At 36.7% G+C, this 17,001-nt stretch overlaps 1 protein-coding gene across 2 annotated transcripts; it reads left to right on the top strand.

The window, feature by feature from the left end:
- Positions 1 to 799: 799 nt before the first annotated feature.
- Positions 800 to 7,627, top strand: LOC117321803 (F-box/LRR-repeat protein 6-like). 2 transcript variants are annotated; one of them, XM_033876379.1, is made up of 10 exons: positions 800 to 910; positions 1,578 to 1,860; positions 2,460 to 2,651; positions 3,237 to 3,558; positions 3,999 to 4,112; positions 4,343 to 4,504; positions 5,496 to 5,596; positions 6,460 to 6,625; positions 6,820 to 6,980; positions 7,283 to 7,627. In XM_033876379.1, the coding sequence occupies exons 2-10, from the start codon at positions 1,682 to 1,684 to the stop codon at positions 7,449 to 7,451; spliced, it is 1,566 nt and encodes a 521-aa protein (XP_033732270.1). In that variant the 5' UTR covers positions 800 to 910; positions 1,578 to 1,681; the 3' UTR covers positions 7,452 to 7,627. The 2 variants fall into 2 exon arrangements, with proteins under 2 accessions (XP_033732270.1, XP_033732271.1); XM_033876380.1 differs by having other exon boundaries at positions 885 to 972.
- The last annotated feature ends 9,374 nt before the right edge of the window (positions 7,628 to 17,001 follow it).

Genomic DNA, 17,001 nt, shown 5'->3' with positions numbered 1-17,001 from the left:
CCTCCATTATCGCGCCAAGTGACGTCACGGCTTCGTCACATCAAAAACAGTCGCTCATGAACTTTCAAACTAAAATATTTTCCTCATTGTTTCAAACACCAAGGACAATTTATCTATTATAGATTAAATGCAAAAATGCTGAAATTTTGTTTTGAGACGTGTATTTAATAAAATGAATCCTTTGCAAGAGTCAGTTGTGTTAGAACTATTTCTTCTCTCGTCGGTATAATTGACCTACTTCGAAGGTTCGGGTAATTTGGTTGAGATGTGACGATTCAAGGCAAAAGAGAAAATCAGTTTTTGATGGGGATCGATGAAAGAAAACGTCATATGATAAAAAGAATCTGTCATTCGTTTCCCTTCATATTAGATTTATGATACTCGTTTAGAATTTTTTATTTTTGCTCGCCAGAGGCTCGCAAAAATAAAAAATTCAAAACTCGTATCATAAATCTAATATGAAGGGAAACTCATGACAGATCCTCTATATGTACGATTATATATAACTTAGCAACACAAATGACGACGGAAAACAACTTTTTGACTCGTGCCCTGACCGGGCCTCGAACTCACGATCTACGGCACCCAATCACCCTTTCACTTAAAAATCTCTCTTTTGAAGTGTGTGTGTAATAGATTATTTAATTTTTTTTTTTTGCAATGCCTACGTACAATACTTCACTGTGCTGTACACGCACAGTTTATGCCTGCATTCGGATATTCGGGTGCGGATCCGTTTCGAAAATTTTTGAGACACTTAATTACACATCTTAGTCTTCCAAACACTTTTCCGCAACGTGAACAATCACTAAGCGTAAAAATTGCTAGATGAACGAAAAGGCGGCTGTTTCGCATTGTTGTGAAATCGTGACTGCAAGTTAAAATGCTACCTGTAACACAAACTACGCCAGTAATTATTAATAACTAAGTAATGCCATGCTACCTGAAGTTATTTTACATGTATACATAACTGTAAGTCCGCGTTGTAATTTGTAATCATGGTCGATCTGACGATTGCATCAATCACACAGCGGACTAAAATCATAGATCCATGATCAGGTTTAAAAACCAAAGGGTGTCCGACTTAATATAAATATAAAGTGCAGTATTATCGACTTGCACACATACAGACACATTCCTTGAAAGCAACATTTTACTTTTGGCACAGCACCGATGTAACAGGAATTCATGGGGTACTGGTGTGTGATAATAATGTGCCAATGATCGATCATGACCTAGCCGAGGCATCCAAATTTTAAATTGACGATATCTCACAACCGACTCGGTCATCAATGTGCTGTAATCCTAACCATTGCAGCCTATCCATTAGCGATGGACACAAACTAATATCAGTAAGGAAAGAAAACAAACCCACGTGTTTCTAAATATAATGATCCATCAGATCTATAAATAGAATTTGCTGATGTTTCTGTTTCTGAAAATACATTGCAGTGATTGGATGGTAAAAATGAAGTAACTTATTAACCAATAGTTTCAGAGATGATTTATCTTAGTTGATTAAAGCGATTCCATTATTTGGTTGCTCTTATATTATCATATATTATATTATTTTTCAGCATAGCGAATTGAATATATTTTGCTGTGAAACACGATTATACTGAGGATTTATGAGAAGACATACATCAAATTTCATAAGTAATACATATCCACCCTTCTAAAAATGAGACGTAACGAAAAGGGAATTTTTGGAGTGAAAAAGGACCCGAAGAATTTGATGCTGTTTTCATTCCAAGTGAGAGAAGGTGAAGAATGGCCATCAAGTGACTCTGGTGACTCAGACTATCAACCAAGTGACGATGAAACTAAAAAACCAACAACAAAAACTAAACCAAGTGTAAGGTAAGATAATCACTACCCTGGCAAGGAACTGATTGTAAGTTATTTTTATTTAAATTAATTTATGTTTATTTGTCTTAAAAGAATGTAAAAGGTGTGGGTCAGTGTGGCTTTTTACATCTATAGACTAGTGTAGCGGAACAGGACTGGGTCGATCATCGGCGACAAGGCCTTGGTAGCTCAATTGGTCTGGCTAGTGTTTGGAGGTCCCAGGGTTCGAAACCCGGTCTGACTGTGCATTTTTCCACTCCCACTACAGTTGGAGCATTTAATCCAAATCTTGTTTCAAGTGCTCATGAAATGAATACTTAACAAGGGGATACCCGAACCTGGGTTGTGAGTTGTGAGGCCTTCGGGTCGAAGACTTAAAAAGGGAGAGAAGATAAAAAGGGAGAGAAGAATCTAGCGAAACTGGACCAGGTCGATCATCGGTGACCAGATCGCTCAATGGCCTTGCATTTTTCTGCTCCTACTACACTTAAGTGTTAAATACAATCACTTTTGATCAATAATTAATCGTCTGTTATTTGAGAAAGTGTGATGATCAATAATGACTTTTGATATAATTTTCCTGAACTTTTTATTTTCAACTTCTTTCACAGGAAAAAATCTAATAATAAAAGAAGTTCAAAAAAAGTTAAGATTAGTTCATCGACTACGACAAAGAGTTCCTCAGATGTAAAGCCTACAAAATATGAAGCAGCTGTGAGTTGTTCTAACCTTCCTTCAGAAATATGGCTGAAAATATTTCAAGATGTTGTCCGAACCAGTGGCTCTTTACCATTTTTGTGCAGGTAAGTGCCAGAATACATGAATATGTATGTCTAAAGTGTGTCATTTGATGGTAGGTTATAAACAAATCATGATAAAGACCAAAGCAATGTGTAAAAGCAAAATGTATCCTAGTGTAGGAAGTGATGGCAGGGATTACCTGATAATTGGGAAGGCCAGATTTACGTATGGGCAAATTACCAGTTTAAAAAATTCTTATGGGTCCTTTTCTCATTGTCCAGCATAAGACTTTAAAATTTCATTGCGGCCATAAGAATTTGTATGCAGCTATGGCCCATGGTCCCTGTCCTTCCCAACCCCTGTGATCGTCTTTTTATGTCTAGTTTAGAATTGTTGTTACCTTCACTATTACAGTAGAATTGCAAGTTAATTTGCAAAGAACCCTATTTATTTTAAGAATATTAATAAACATATCCAATATAACTACAAAATTTGCATTAGTATGAAATATATATATTTGCTGATATCAGTTATACACCTTGTGGTATGGCCTCTCTACTTGAGAGGCTTTTTCTCTATCTATATCTTCTCTGTGCTGAAAGGCATTGAATGTGTCTGTTCTTTGTATGATTGTCCTTTGTGTGCAGGGCAGCGAGGGTGTGTACATTATGGAGGGACCTCTGTACTCACCAGTCCTTGTGGAGAAGTGTGGATCTATCTTATGGTTGGATCAAGTCTACAGACAGAACATTACAGTGGCTTTGTGACAACAGACTTGAACACACTCAGGAAATCAGCTTATCTGGCTGGAAAAATTTGACCTCAGCTTCAGTTAAAGACCTAATGGTCAAATGTTGTGATTTGACCAGTATTAATCTATCCTACTGTGGCAAGGTTAACACTGATGGGTGGATGTCTCTGGCTAACAACTGTAGTGGTTTGTCAGACATAGACGTGTCATTCTCTAGTGTGAGTATCTATGTCAGATTGTCCCATTTTATTTTGCTTTCATTTTGGATGAAGATGTACTAGATCACTGTCTTGTGTTTGATTAAATAAAATCATGTTTTAAATCCTGTAACAATTGACTTCTGTTTACAATACCTTTTGATGAAAAATAACCACATTTTGTTCAGATATTCTTCTATATTGTTAAATAGACATGGTGGTTTTTAATCCAAAAAATAAAACTTATTTTGATAAAGGGAGACAATTCCTTTAAAACATTGAATGCTTAGAATGTTGAATGTTTTTAGGAAATACAGACCTTGTTGTATATCTTTACCTTATTTCATTTTGACACAGAAATTCATCAGAAAGATGGGTTCTACTTGTACAAATATATATAAATGTGTATGCACTGTCTAATATCGTTTTACATGTTGAGTTTATTGTGTCTGTTTTGTCAGATACAAGTGCCTGCTGTTAAAGTTCTTGTAGAGAAATGTGGCAAAAACCTCAGGCAGCTCAATGTAGGCGGCAACAATTTGACAGGGTTCAACAGTGTATTGACAGCACTCAAGGTACAGTATAATAAGTCTTTAAACAAAGGGAGAATGTTTGTATCCAATGATAGGAAGGTCATGTGAAGAATTAGTCGATAGATACAGGTCTTCAAAATTTGATAGATTTGAAATTATCATTTTTCGTTATTGTATAATTTTCTATTATTATTTATGATGTGGAAGCTGAGGTAATTTTGTTGTTAAAATGTTCTCTATCATTGAGCACTAGGCAATGTTTTATTTTTCAGAAATGCCCAAATCTCCAGTTGTTAGATGTATCAAATGTTAGATTTTCATCAGATTTTATGGCATTTGATATAGAAAAATTTCAACATGCATGTCCAAAAATGAGAGTTCTTCGACTTGCAAACTCCAAATTCAGAGCTCCAGAAGCATCAAGGAGAATACAGGTAACTTAGGTGTACTACCTTCTCATTCTTATCTATGTTATTACATGGTTAGATTACCATTTTATATATATCTCTACAGTACCATGTGATATATATGGAATGAATCGCTATGCTTCCCTCTACCTTATGATATATTTTAAAGAACAAGTCGCCAACCTTCCCTCTACCTTAAGATGTATGTTATAGAACGAGTCACTACCTTGTGATGTATGTTATAGAACGAGTCACTACCTTGTGATGTATGTTATAGAACGAGTCTCTACCTTGTGGTGTATGTTATAGAACGAGTCTCTACCTTGTGGTGTATGTTATATAACGAGTCTCTACCTTGTGGTGTATGTTATAGAACAGTCTCTACCTTGTGGTGTATGTTATAGAACGAGTCTCTACCTTGTGGTGTATGTTATAGAACGTGTCTCTACCTTGTGATGTATGTTATAGAACGTGTCTCTACCTTCGATGATGTATGTTTATAGAACAGTCTCTACCTTGTGGATGTATTGTTTATAGAACGAGTCTCTACCTTGTAGGTGTATGTTATAGAACGAAGTTCTCTACCTTGTGATGTATGTTATAGAACGTGTCTCTACCTTGTGATGTATGTTATAGAACAGTCTCTACCTTGTGGTGTATGTTATAGAACGAGTCTCTATCCTTGTGGTGTATGTTATAGAACGAGTCTCTACCTTGTGATGTATGTTATAGAACAGTCTCTACCTTGTGGTGTATGTTATAGAACGTGTCTCTACCTTGTGGTGTATGTTATAGAACGTGTCTCTACCTTGTGATGTATGTTATAGAACGTGTCTCTACCTTGTGATGTATGTTATAGAACGTGTCTCTACCTTGTGATGTATGATATATAATGAGTCTCTACCTTATGGTGTATGTTGTAGAACGTGTCTCTACCTTGTGATGTATGTTATAGAGCGAGTCTCTGCCTTGTGATGTATGTTATAGAACAGTCTCTACCGTGTGATGTATGTTATAGAACGAGTCTCCAGGCTTCCCTGATTTGGAGGAGTTGAGTCTGGCTGTACACACAGCCAAAGTTGGAGCAGGTCTTGCCATACATGACAACTTTTATCAAAGGTATGATCTTGTGTGATTGACATGTATAACTTAAGATACACTGTGATTCACTTTCAGCCTCCATATATTATTTGGAAGTCTTAAGCAGCAAATTCAATGCCAGCGTGGTAACATGATGAGTTGTTTCTTTTCATACCTCTTGGACAGTTGTCCATTATATTTCATAGATATACACAGTTCCAAAATCAACTCAATATATGCTGCTGGTAGTAAAGGTGGGTCCTGATATTGTGGGACCAGGAAATGTGTTACCTCAGAAGAAGAGTTCGTTTGGTTTAATTTATTATTTAATGTCCTATCAACCGCTAAGATCATTTAAGGATGGCCTCCCCCTGTGTTCAAGATGCATGCATGCTTATGATGAATGTGTGTTTTGGGAGGCTGCAGTGTGTTTGTGTTAGTTTCCTTGGGATAGCACAGAACTGATATCGAATTATAGTGATACAGTACCTCACTGAAGCACACTGCTGTAGACACCCAGTAGAACCACCAACCCCCCCACCAGGTTACGTTATACTGACAAATTCCACTCTTAAGATGCTGGCTACAGTGACAAGAGGGACATTAGTAAGAAGAAAGTTGTCTCAAAAGAAGTGAGATAAGATTGCAGTGTTTGATCCCCCGATGAGCGGGTTAATAAGTCTCATAGATCATGTACTTGTACTGTTGTGATTTTGTCCATGGGCAAAATACTTCGCTCCAGTGCCTCTGCATAGCTTGTGATGAGCCTCCTGATTTGTTAAGTGAAGTAGCCACCAGCTACTACAACGGAACTGCTGGATTCCTCATAATGCAGTTTCTTTAGTAAGGGATTTTTCTGTCATGAGATAACTAATCATTGTTTTATAAATATTGTCCAACAGAATCCTGAAGGCCTCCTGTAACCTGCGACTTTTGGATCTGAGAGGCCTGAGCCAGATCACAACTCTGGGGCTTGCTTCACTCCCTGTGACAGACCTAGAGTCCCTCTATCTGTCTATGACCTCTCTAGCTTCCCGAAACAACAATGTGGATGTTGTCCTGCATAAGGTAAGATAGCAGACATAGCTTCATACTTGATTTTCCAATGATAAATCCAATGATTCACTAAAATCTTATAAGCTGCCACCATTAGTAAAATATCATTGAAACTTATGATAAAGGACATTATATTATCTTTAATGTTAGGCTTTCTAACTGACAAATATAAAGAGATGAGTTGCAGGCTGATGTTAATGTTGTAGTGGCGCCACAGCCTTAAGGTGGTAGACCTTTCGTGGAACACATTCCAGGACAACGTGCTGGACACTGCGTTTGAGGTATATGTGGGTCTTCCCACCACTTCAAAACACAAACTGCGCTGGATTAACTTTGCTGGAACTGCCGTAACTTTAACAACAGTCAAGTAAGTGTCATATTAATTCATCATTGTTTTAAACATTCACTTCTCCACACATTTTAAATGAAGAAACCATTTAAATCCATATACAAATTTGATTTCTATTGAACATGTGTTTGTTTAATTTTTTCTTATTACTGTCCTGTTTTTTTCCTTTCCTATTAAACTATTAGTATCGAGTTAGAATCTGAAACTGGGCCTTGTCAAGAGTTTGTTTCAATCTCAGATTCTTCTCTTTGGAATAGAATTACAGTCTCACCCATAGGAGACTACTTAAACATTGACATCCTATCATTTTGACAACACAGGCTGCTTCTGGACAACTGTCCCGACCTAGAATACATTAATCTTTCTTCCTGCCGAGGACTTCCCAGAGGCATGAAACGAGAATATAGTCAAGGACAGATCAGCCAGCTACGGAAGGAAGTTCGTATTGAAGTACAATCTAACAACAGCGATAGTACAGATTCTGATTGAGTAGGACTTCTAGGTAATGTTATTATGAAACATTTCAGATGAATATAAAACGTTCAGTTTCTTGATATGGCAGCTAAGGTAGCAGTGTACAGTAAAAATGCCCAATTTTGAAAAATATGACACATGTCTTAAATATGTAAACATTGCCAGTTAACCCTACATATAAACTCTAATAAAGTATATATATTTGTAATCTGTACAACATTTGCAATTTTAATAAAGCTCTGAAGGATAAGTTAACTGATATTTTCTGTGATTTTTAGAGCTGTGAATACCATGGTAACAGCTTAAAAAATGCTCAAAAATTGCAAAATATTATGATATTTGACCCAAAATACCACAATTCTCTACACAATTTTTTTTCTGAAACTTATTTAAAATTAAATATCTCTATCCCAAAGACAGAATTAATCTTGTTTTGACATATGTTGTAAATTAAGTTTTTCAGCTATCTCACCTTTACTGTGGGCATCCATTTTTCGCTGTAGGCAAAACTAAATTTCCTGTGTAAACACACTTACGGAAAATCCGGAAATTTAAAATCCGGAAATTTAAAATCCGGAACCAATTTATTAATTTTTGTTTTAACAAATGTGAAGCCTGTATGTACTTCTTCATACTGAATATACCAATTATAGTGAACATTTATTTTTTCATTTTTTATGCATATCATAATACAGGAGTTATTTGCTTAACAAAAAAATTGCCCATGGCCAAGCTGTCCTACTGTAGTGTGCTACCTAAGAAGATCATTGATCAAACCGCTTATCATCAGGAAACATTTTTGTCTGATTTATCAGTTCACATACACACTCAGGAAAACCACAATTTGATAATAATATACAAGGAGGCTATTGAATTTATAGTGGCTGTAACAAGATGTTTATATTACCACAGGTAGACTACTTGTAGCTGCATGTGTTATACAGTAATTGTTATATAGTACAATGTTGGTCCTTGTTGAACTTTAATTCAGTATGTGTAGAAAAGTTTTGTATACTGATATATTGTAGAGGAACTGGGCCGGGTCGATCATTGGCGACCAGGTAGCTCAATTGATAGAGCATCTGGCTAGTGTACGAAGGTCCTGGGTGCGAACCCTGGTCTGGCCGTGCATTTTTCCATTCCTACTACATTTGGTGCCTGTGACCAAACCTTGTTTCAAGTGAAGTGAATACTTGACAAGGGGATACCCGAACCTGGGTTGTGAGTTGTGAAGTCTTCGGGGTTGAAGACTTCAAAAGGGAGGGAAGAGTGTAGGGGAACTGGACCTGGTTGATCATCATCACCAGGTAGCTCAATCAGTAGAGCATCCGGCTAGTGTTCGGAGGTCCTGGGCCAAAACCCCGGTCTGTCCGTGCATTTTTCCATACCTACTACAATAGGACACATGCAGTTTATTGTGTGTGTTGTTTATTATTATTTTTTTTTTTTTGCATTTACACATGTGTATTATATATGTACATTTATGTATATATTTGTATATAGCACATTTAGAAGTAGGTCATTGAATGAAATGTATTGAGAATTAAATTCAGTGAAATACATATATTAGCCTTGTGTTATTTGTTTTATAAAAAATATATGTTTGATTTTTAAACACTTAATTAGATCATGGCAGTACAATTAGTGTAACTAGCAAGAAAGTGTTGACATAATTTAGAGTCTAGTTCTTTTATCAAGATCAATAAAACAAAGGGAAAATCATGAACAAAAGATTTTTTATGTTGGACACACTTGAAAAAGTACAAAGACGGTAAGACGAGGTATTCTGGAAGGGAAAGCATTTCCTGTTCCATCTACGACACCGCCATGTGAATGTAGGTCAAATCTGAGGGAAACGGTAAATATATATACATACATGTATATAAAAACAGGAATCAGACATTCTGTGATTAAAAACTAAAAGTAATTACTATATTGATAAACATATTCGCCCTCTTACTGAAAAAGAGAGGGAGGGGTAGCTTATAATCACAGAAAATCCAATTCCTGTGATAAAAATGAGCATCAAACAGACAATTCTCACAATACTGAATCACATAAGATGGCACTGTTGATGGCCAATTCAATTTAAAAAACAAAGTAAATCAAAGATAATGATAACAGTTTGTCCTTAAGGTTAAACATGTTAAATTTTCACAATCTACCAGAAGGGGTGTTCTCTATAGTGACAATTCAGTCCCTCTTTTAAACATTTAATGCTTGGTGCAGATATACCACATGTTCCTAAAGGGCATTCCATATATCAATTACACGGTTACTACTAGAACGAATACCCATACCCTGCCTACACTGCTCTCTGATGACGACCATCTGTCAGAAATTGTCCGTCCGTCGTCCAGAGCTACGTTATCGCAGCTACATGTAGGTTACTACAGAACTGGCCAGAGCATGTTTGTAGAAAAGACTCTTTTACAATTGTTTAGTGCTCCCTTGTGGCGCCAAAGCATGATGGGGTGAAAACACCATGTTTGTCCAGAATATCGTGGTTGTATACGATATGCATTTGGTTGGCTTTACCGACTATTTTATGTACCTGGTTTGAAAACTCTTGGTTGTCATCTACATATACGCCCAGATCACAGGGATTCGTTAAAATGATATGATATATGAGCACTGATAAGTGTGATAGCGGTCCTATTTCCAGGTGTTTACATTTGCCATCATTCAGGTCTCGGTCCATTGGCACATACTATTTATACATCTTTGTAAATTCCTTTTGTCCTCCTTTGATGGGAATAGTTTTGCATCTTCTAATAGTTTGTTGGTACAGTCTAGCATTTCGGTAAATTTACAGAAATGTACAGCTGGAGCCTGTGACAGACTATCGAAGTTTACTAAAGTCTATGTATGTATATTACATCGATGTTGTGACCCCCTTCATCAATGGTTCTATTCCAAGGTGACATTCATCAATGGTTCTATTCCAAAGTGACATTCATCAATGGTTCTATTCCAAGGCGACATTCATCAATGGTTCTATTCCAAGCTGACCTTCATCAATTGTTCTATTCCAAGGTGACCTTCATCAATGGTTCTATTCCAAGCTGACCTTCATCAATTGTTCTATTCCAAGGCGACCTTCATCAATGGTTCTATTCCAAGGTGACCTTCATCAATTGTTCTATTCCAAGGCGACCTTCATCAATTGTTCTATTCCAAGGCGACATTCATCAATGGTTCTATTCCAAGCTGACCTTCATCAATTGTTCTATTCCAAGGCGACATTCATCAATGGTTCTATTCCAAGCTGACCTTCATCAATTGTTCTATTCCAAGGTGACCTTCATCAATTGTTCTATTCCAAGGTGACCTTCATCAATGGTTCTATTCCAAGGCGACCTTCATCAATTGTTCTATTCCAAGGCGACATTCATCAATGGTTCTATTCCAAGCTGACCTTCATCAATTGTTCTATTCCAAGGCGACATTCATCAATGGTTCTATTCCAAGCTGACCTTCATCAATTGTTCTATTCCAAGGTGACCTTCATCAATTGTTCTATTCCAAGCTGACCTTCATCAATTGTTCTATTCCAAGGTGACCTTCATCAATGGTTCTATTCCAAGGTGACCTTCATCAATTGTTCTATTCCAAGGCGACCTTCATCAATGGTTCTATTCCAAGGTGACCTTCATTAATTGTTCTATTCCAAGGCGACCTTCATCAATTGTTCTATTCCAAGGCGACATTCATCAATGGTTCTATTCCAAGCTGACCTTCTTCAATTGTTCTATTCCAAGGCGACATCCATCAATGGTTCTATTCCAAGGCGACATTCATCAATGGTTCTATTCCAAGGTTTTCAGTACAATTGTAGTTGGTTTATCCATAATTTACCCTGTATCAGTTGTGACACATACCTGGTATGAAGTCCACCATCATTTTCCTTAAATCAGACACGGTAAATTACAAATAAACCAACTTCTGAAACCCCTTGATTAGAACCATTGGTCATATGGAAGGCTATCTACTCTGTCTTTTTGTAGTACATTAACTCGAATGATTTTTTGAAGATTATTTACAGTGGTTTTGTAGAAAGATTAAGAGGATTCCGCTATAATTTTGGGAAGCATATCGTCTGATCCTGGTGCTTTGTTGGCACTTGATGAGGCTGATTACTTTTCACCACTAATGCCAATTGGCTCCAGTGGAGAGATGAACCTTTCTCTAGTGTTGACCTATCTTCATCCCGAACAAAACACCGGGAAACATTTTGTTGGATGTATTGACTGTATCAAGTCATCGATGGTTAGTTTACTGTTTGGTTTTAGTGAACCATCGTTTTTGTTTTTGATTTTTCATGTGTGTATTTCCAAAACAGCTTGGGCTTGGTTTTTGTATTTTTCAGGCAGATTTTTTCTCGTAGGTGTATGTGGATTTTCCTCGGTAAATGGATGTTTTAATGGTAATAACCACAGGTGACCGCATCTGGTTAGTATTAATAGAACAAGTTATTAGCCTCTACTACTTCTATAAATACTAAAGATGCAGAAGCCTGCGTTATAACTAATCAAGACAGTTGAGTGATCTTTATCATTCAAATTATTTGCTGTAAGATTTCACGCCATGATATATATATTACAGCATTCGACTTGGTGCATTCTCCGTCCCTCTCAGCTGCCAACCGATATCGCTTTACCAAACGAAGGGAAGTAACTCTGATAGACCAGAATGATTCCGGTAACCTACATTGCAAACGGTTAGACCACTTGGACCGGTGTTGTAAAGACCTGGTGATTTTATATTGTTTTCAGACGAGCATTGACAAAGACTTCCAAGGCCTGTATTAATATTTGCAGGTCCGTCAAGATATATGTTTGAAATATTACATTTAAAAACTGACGAACAGGCCCATATAATCGGTTGAGATGTGCCGAGTGCAGAATGAATTAGTGGTAAAATATATTTCGTATCTGGGATGTTTCAGTTTTCACAATAGGGTAATTGAAACCATCATGTTTATTATTAAGCTTAGTGGTGCTCCCTGTTGGTTATGCTATAAATAATGATAGTGATAAGCGACCAGTGAGGAAGAATCTAGTATCCCGGTTGTCCAGTTCTTAAACTTCCTTAGGCATTGCCGATCGACAAGGGCAAACCATCTCTGTATCTAAACAAAACAACAGCACATAAGTGTTTCTAAACAATGGATTAGAGGACTTTGTAAGTTGGCTATTGTAATAAACTATTTGTTATTAGTACTGTTTAATATGTTACATTAGTGTGTGCCATTAGTCTGTTGGATGATCTTCCAAGATACAAAATACCAAACAAATATCCATAGTTGTGTTTTCAAATAATATTAACATTTGCACTGTAGAGTTTTTATTACAATAAACAAAAATTAACATACCAATCAACAGTAATACCACTGACAGATAGTAATTAAAACTGGCAATGGTAAAGTAAACGTTATAGGCACACTGACGGACTGATATATAATATTGTACAAACGAAGGGTCGGTCTCAGCGTTGGTCATATCAACTCTTGTCATGGAGAGCTTGACCCGACGTTGTAAGTCGCTCATTAAGTAAGGAAAATATTGTGGATTTAAAGTATTAAATAAAAACATTCTAGACAAACTGATATTCACATAAACTTAGGGGACAAGTTCTACCACAATAAGTAATTTGCATATTAATGCAATGAAAATATAACGTGTCATCTATCACAAAAGTACGATGGCCGATATCAGCCTGACAAAAAACAGTTACTAAAAGAGAAATGTGTACACCACCAACATGATGTTGGCAAAAAACTGTTACTAAAATGGAAATTTGTCACCAATATGATTTTTGTCATTGACAAAAAACTGTTACTAAAAGAGAAATTTACCCAAACACTGTTTTATGTCAATGACAAAAAACTTACTAAAAGAGAAATTTGCCCAAACATTGTTTTTGTCACTGACAATTATTTTCTTCAGGTGAATTAAAAAAAAATACTTTGATCTTAAATATCTAACAAGCACCCAGTGAGAAGAAGCAGATGTCGCTTGGGGTTACATTGTAATGTGGCTGGGGTGGACCAGAATGTGATTCTTCATCTTGAATTGAAGATATGTTTAGATTATATATTTTGCTTGATATTTTCCCAAACAAATATAGCATAATGTACAAAGTATCAGTTACTCCTATTCCCGTGTATGACTCATGTTTGTATTTCCTTATTTTTTGGGTACGAATTCTACACATGTGTAAGGAAACACTGGGGCTTGTTGACGATAGATTATACGATTTTTTTTTATATAATGTAAGGTTATTCTATCCTCCACAATCGGTCTCTATAAGTATATTTTATTCTTATCATCTGAATTTGGAATAAAATCGATTATTAATTGCGACTTTGAATTCCATCCTAATTATGTGAAATATGTGTAAAGCCTAGGCCGCAGGAATTTGCCGCTAGTGTGTTCTTGCCTGGTCAAAATTAATTGGTACAGTCAATGTTCCTGACAAGACCAACATACACAAATATACATGCATATTGTATGGAATACGCAAAGGGCCATGCGAAATACTGTTATAAAACACGTAAGCCATTTGCGTATTGTTCTCTTCTGTATGTTTCGGAAGAAGATACACCTTTCATTATCTAACTATTTTAAATTCATATTCGCTTCGCTCTTTACCTCAAATCTGCTCTTCATATAGATATATTTACATTTGCGCTGCAGTTTCACTATGTAAACCTAGTAAGTTCTGTTTCGGTACATAGGACTATGAACAGAAACGAGTATGAATACGAACGTGAGATGGAGGTTAACAAACAATGCAGATCACGCCGAACTCTCGTTTGGACGGGTAGCGTACAACCTTAAGTCTCTACAACACAGTTGAATAGCATACGGCCTATAACACAGTAAGGTAGCATAAAGTCTTAAGTCTCTACAACACAGTAAATCGGCATACAACCTTAGTCTCTAAAACACAGTAAGGTAGCGTACAACCTTAAGTCTCTACAACACAGTTAAATAGCATACGGCCTATAACACAGTAAGGTAGCATACAGCCTTAAGTCTCTACAACACAGTTAGGAAGCACATGGCCTTTAGTCTCTACAACACAGTAATATAGCATACAACCTTAAGTCTCTACAACAGAGTTAACTAGCATACGACGAATATTTTTTTATTCACCTGACGAAAATAATTGTCAGTGACAAAAACAATGTTTGGGCAAATTTCTCTTTTAGTATTTTTTTTCTGTCACTGACAAAACAGTACGCAGAACAGTGTTTGGGCAAATTTCTATTTTAGTGACAGTTTTTTGTCATTGACAGAAAACAATGTTTGGGCAAATTTCTCATTTAGTAACAGTTTTTAGTCACTGACAAAAATCATGTTGGTGACAAATTTTCATTTTAGTAACACTTTTTTTGCCAGTCTGATATCGGCCATCGTACAAAAGGTATTGGTTTACATTAAAAGCAATTCGCCGATTTAAACACAACAGAGACTTTGCGATTCGATCTTTGAAATATTCCATGTACACCTTAGCTTAGGTTGTGTTTTTTCACAAAATATTCACTCCAGTCTAATAGTTCAGAGCCAATTTCGAACTTTTTACTGGTGTACTGGAGTGTATTTTTGAGAGAGAAAAAATACGACTTGGCCTGAGGTCAGGATGATATTTATAATATATACACCGAGAAAACGCTCACCTTAACTTGAGACGAACGATTTAGAATGCTATCACCAAGCCGTACCTTCAGATTGGAATAAAATGTAGCAAAATGTTAAACTTTCAAAAATTACTAAGTTCTAATAATTTTATATCTGTATAAGTGCAGCTCTATTTCACTGACTCCCTTTCAAGATTTAGTTTGGCCCAACCCAGCAGTAGAGTATGATGTAATCTTATTAATGATTCACACACTTATAAAGTAAATCTATACCACTAGTAGGGTTAGACAATCCTATTTAATTGTATTCCACTTATTGTCATACAAGTAGATAATAAAACAAGATGGCGCCAGCGAAGTAAGGATCAATGGAGTGTTTGTGGCATCTGTGTGACATGCTTTCTCATTACTCCTTGTAGACAATCCTCAATTAATCAGCAATGGAGATATTTTAGCCTGTTGATGTCATCATTTTCACCGAGAACGTCCGTCAACTTGAGTATGATAACCATGACTAGATTTGTGATAATAATGTTCCTCCTTAATTGATATATTAATCTTTACCGTGCTACATGGGAGAATGAAAACACTGGATGTGTGTTGTACTGAATACACCGGGGGTATGTGTTGTACTGAATACACCGGGGGTATGTGTTGTACTGGATACACCGGGGGTATGTGTTGTACTGAATACACCGGGGGTATGTGTTGTACTGAATACACCGGGGGTATGTGTTGTACTGAATACACTGGGGGTATGTATTGTACTGAATACACCGGGGGTATGTGTTGTACTGAATACACCGAGGGTATGTGTTGTACTGAATACACCGGGGGTATGTGTTGTACTGAATACACTGGGGGTATGTATTGTACTGAATACACCGGGGGTATGTGTTGTACTGAATACACCGGGGGTATGTGTTGTACTGAATACACCGGGGGTATGTGTTGTACTGAATACACCGGGGGTATGTGTTGTACTGAATACACCGAGGGTATGTGTTGTACTGAATACACCGGGGGTATGTGTTGTACTGAACACACTGGGGGTATGTGTTGTAAATTTTATACTGTATTTTATACTGTATGCTTTTAATTGGTGAAGTAGGGAGTAAATGCGGGTTATTTTAAGGCAGTAGTGGTCTCAAATTGCATCATTGGTTTTCCTGCATGACTATGTGCACGTGGCCATTAAGTTGCGGATATATTGCCGGTGCGGGGGCCAGTCTACATTATTAATCTCCGTTTCTATCCGTTGAAGCTGTCTGGTATTATAGTTAGATCCCGAAGCTAATAACGTAACCATGAGCATGATATCACAAATCATGTTGAAATAATGTATGTTACAGTCAATTTTACTGTCATGCACTGTGTTAGCCAAAATTAATATTGTCAATGGGCAGTGGAAGTTTCATCTTAGGTGTCGAAACCTAATTGAGGCAGTTGACTGGTACTGACCGTAGGCCGGTGGGTTTTTCTCCGGGTACCCCGGCTTTCCTCCACCTCCAAAACCTGGCACGTCCTTAAATGACCCTGGCTGTTAATATGATGTTAAACCAAATAAACCAAACTTTTAAAAGAAATGTAATTGAAGAAATGTCGTACCACATCTTTTCTAAATACATTGATAAGTGGTAATACTATCTACATCACGCAATGTATATTTTTGTCGGACAGACAGTGCTCCATAATACATTGTAGGTACGGATCATCTAGATCTACACCATTCTTTACTCGGATAACGTCGCACACGCCAAATTTAATATATCTAATCACATGCGTCTTCATCTTGTTAGTATTTATAGACAACAAATATGGCCCCTACTTCTAATCTAATATCTATAAATAATAACCAGACGCAGACCCCTGTGATCAAGTATATTAAACAGATTATGCGAATTTACAACAAAACTGTAC

The sequence above is a fragment of the Pecten maximus genome, chromosome 2 (assembly GCF_902652985.1).
Source record: "Pecten maximus chromosome 2, xPecMax1.1, whole genome shotgun sequence".
Lineage (NCBI taxonomy): Eukaryota > Metazoa > Mollusca > Bivalvia > Pectinida > Pectinidae > Pecten > Pecten maximus.
This window is presented reverse-complemented; position numbering and strand designations above follow the sequence as displayed.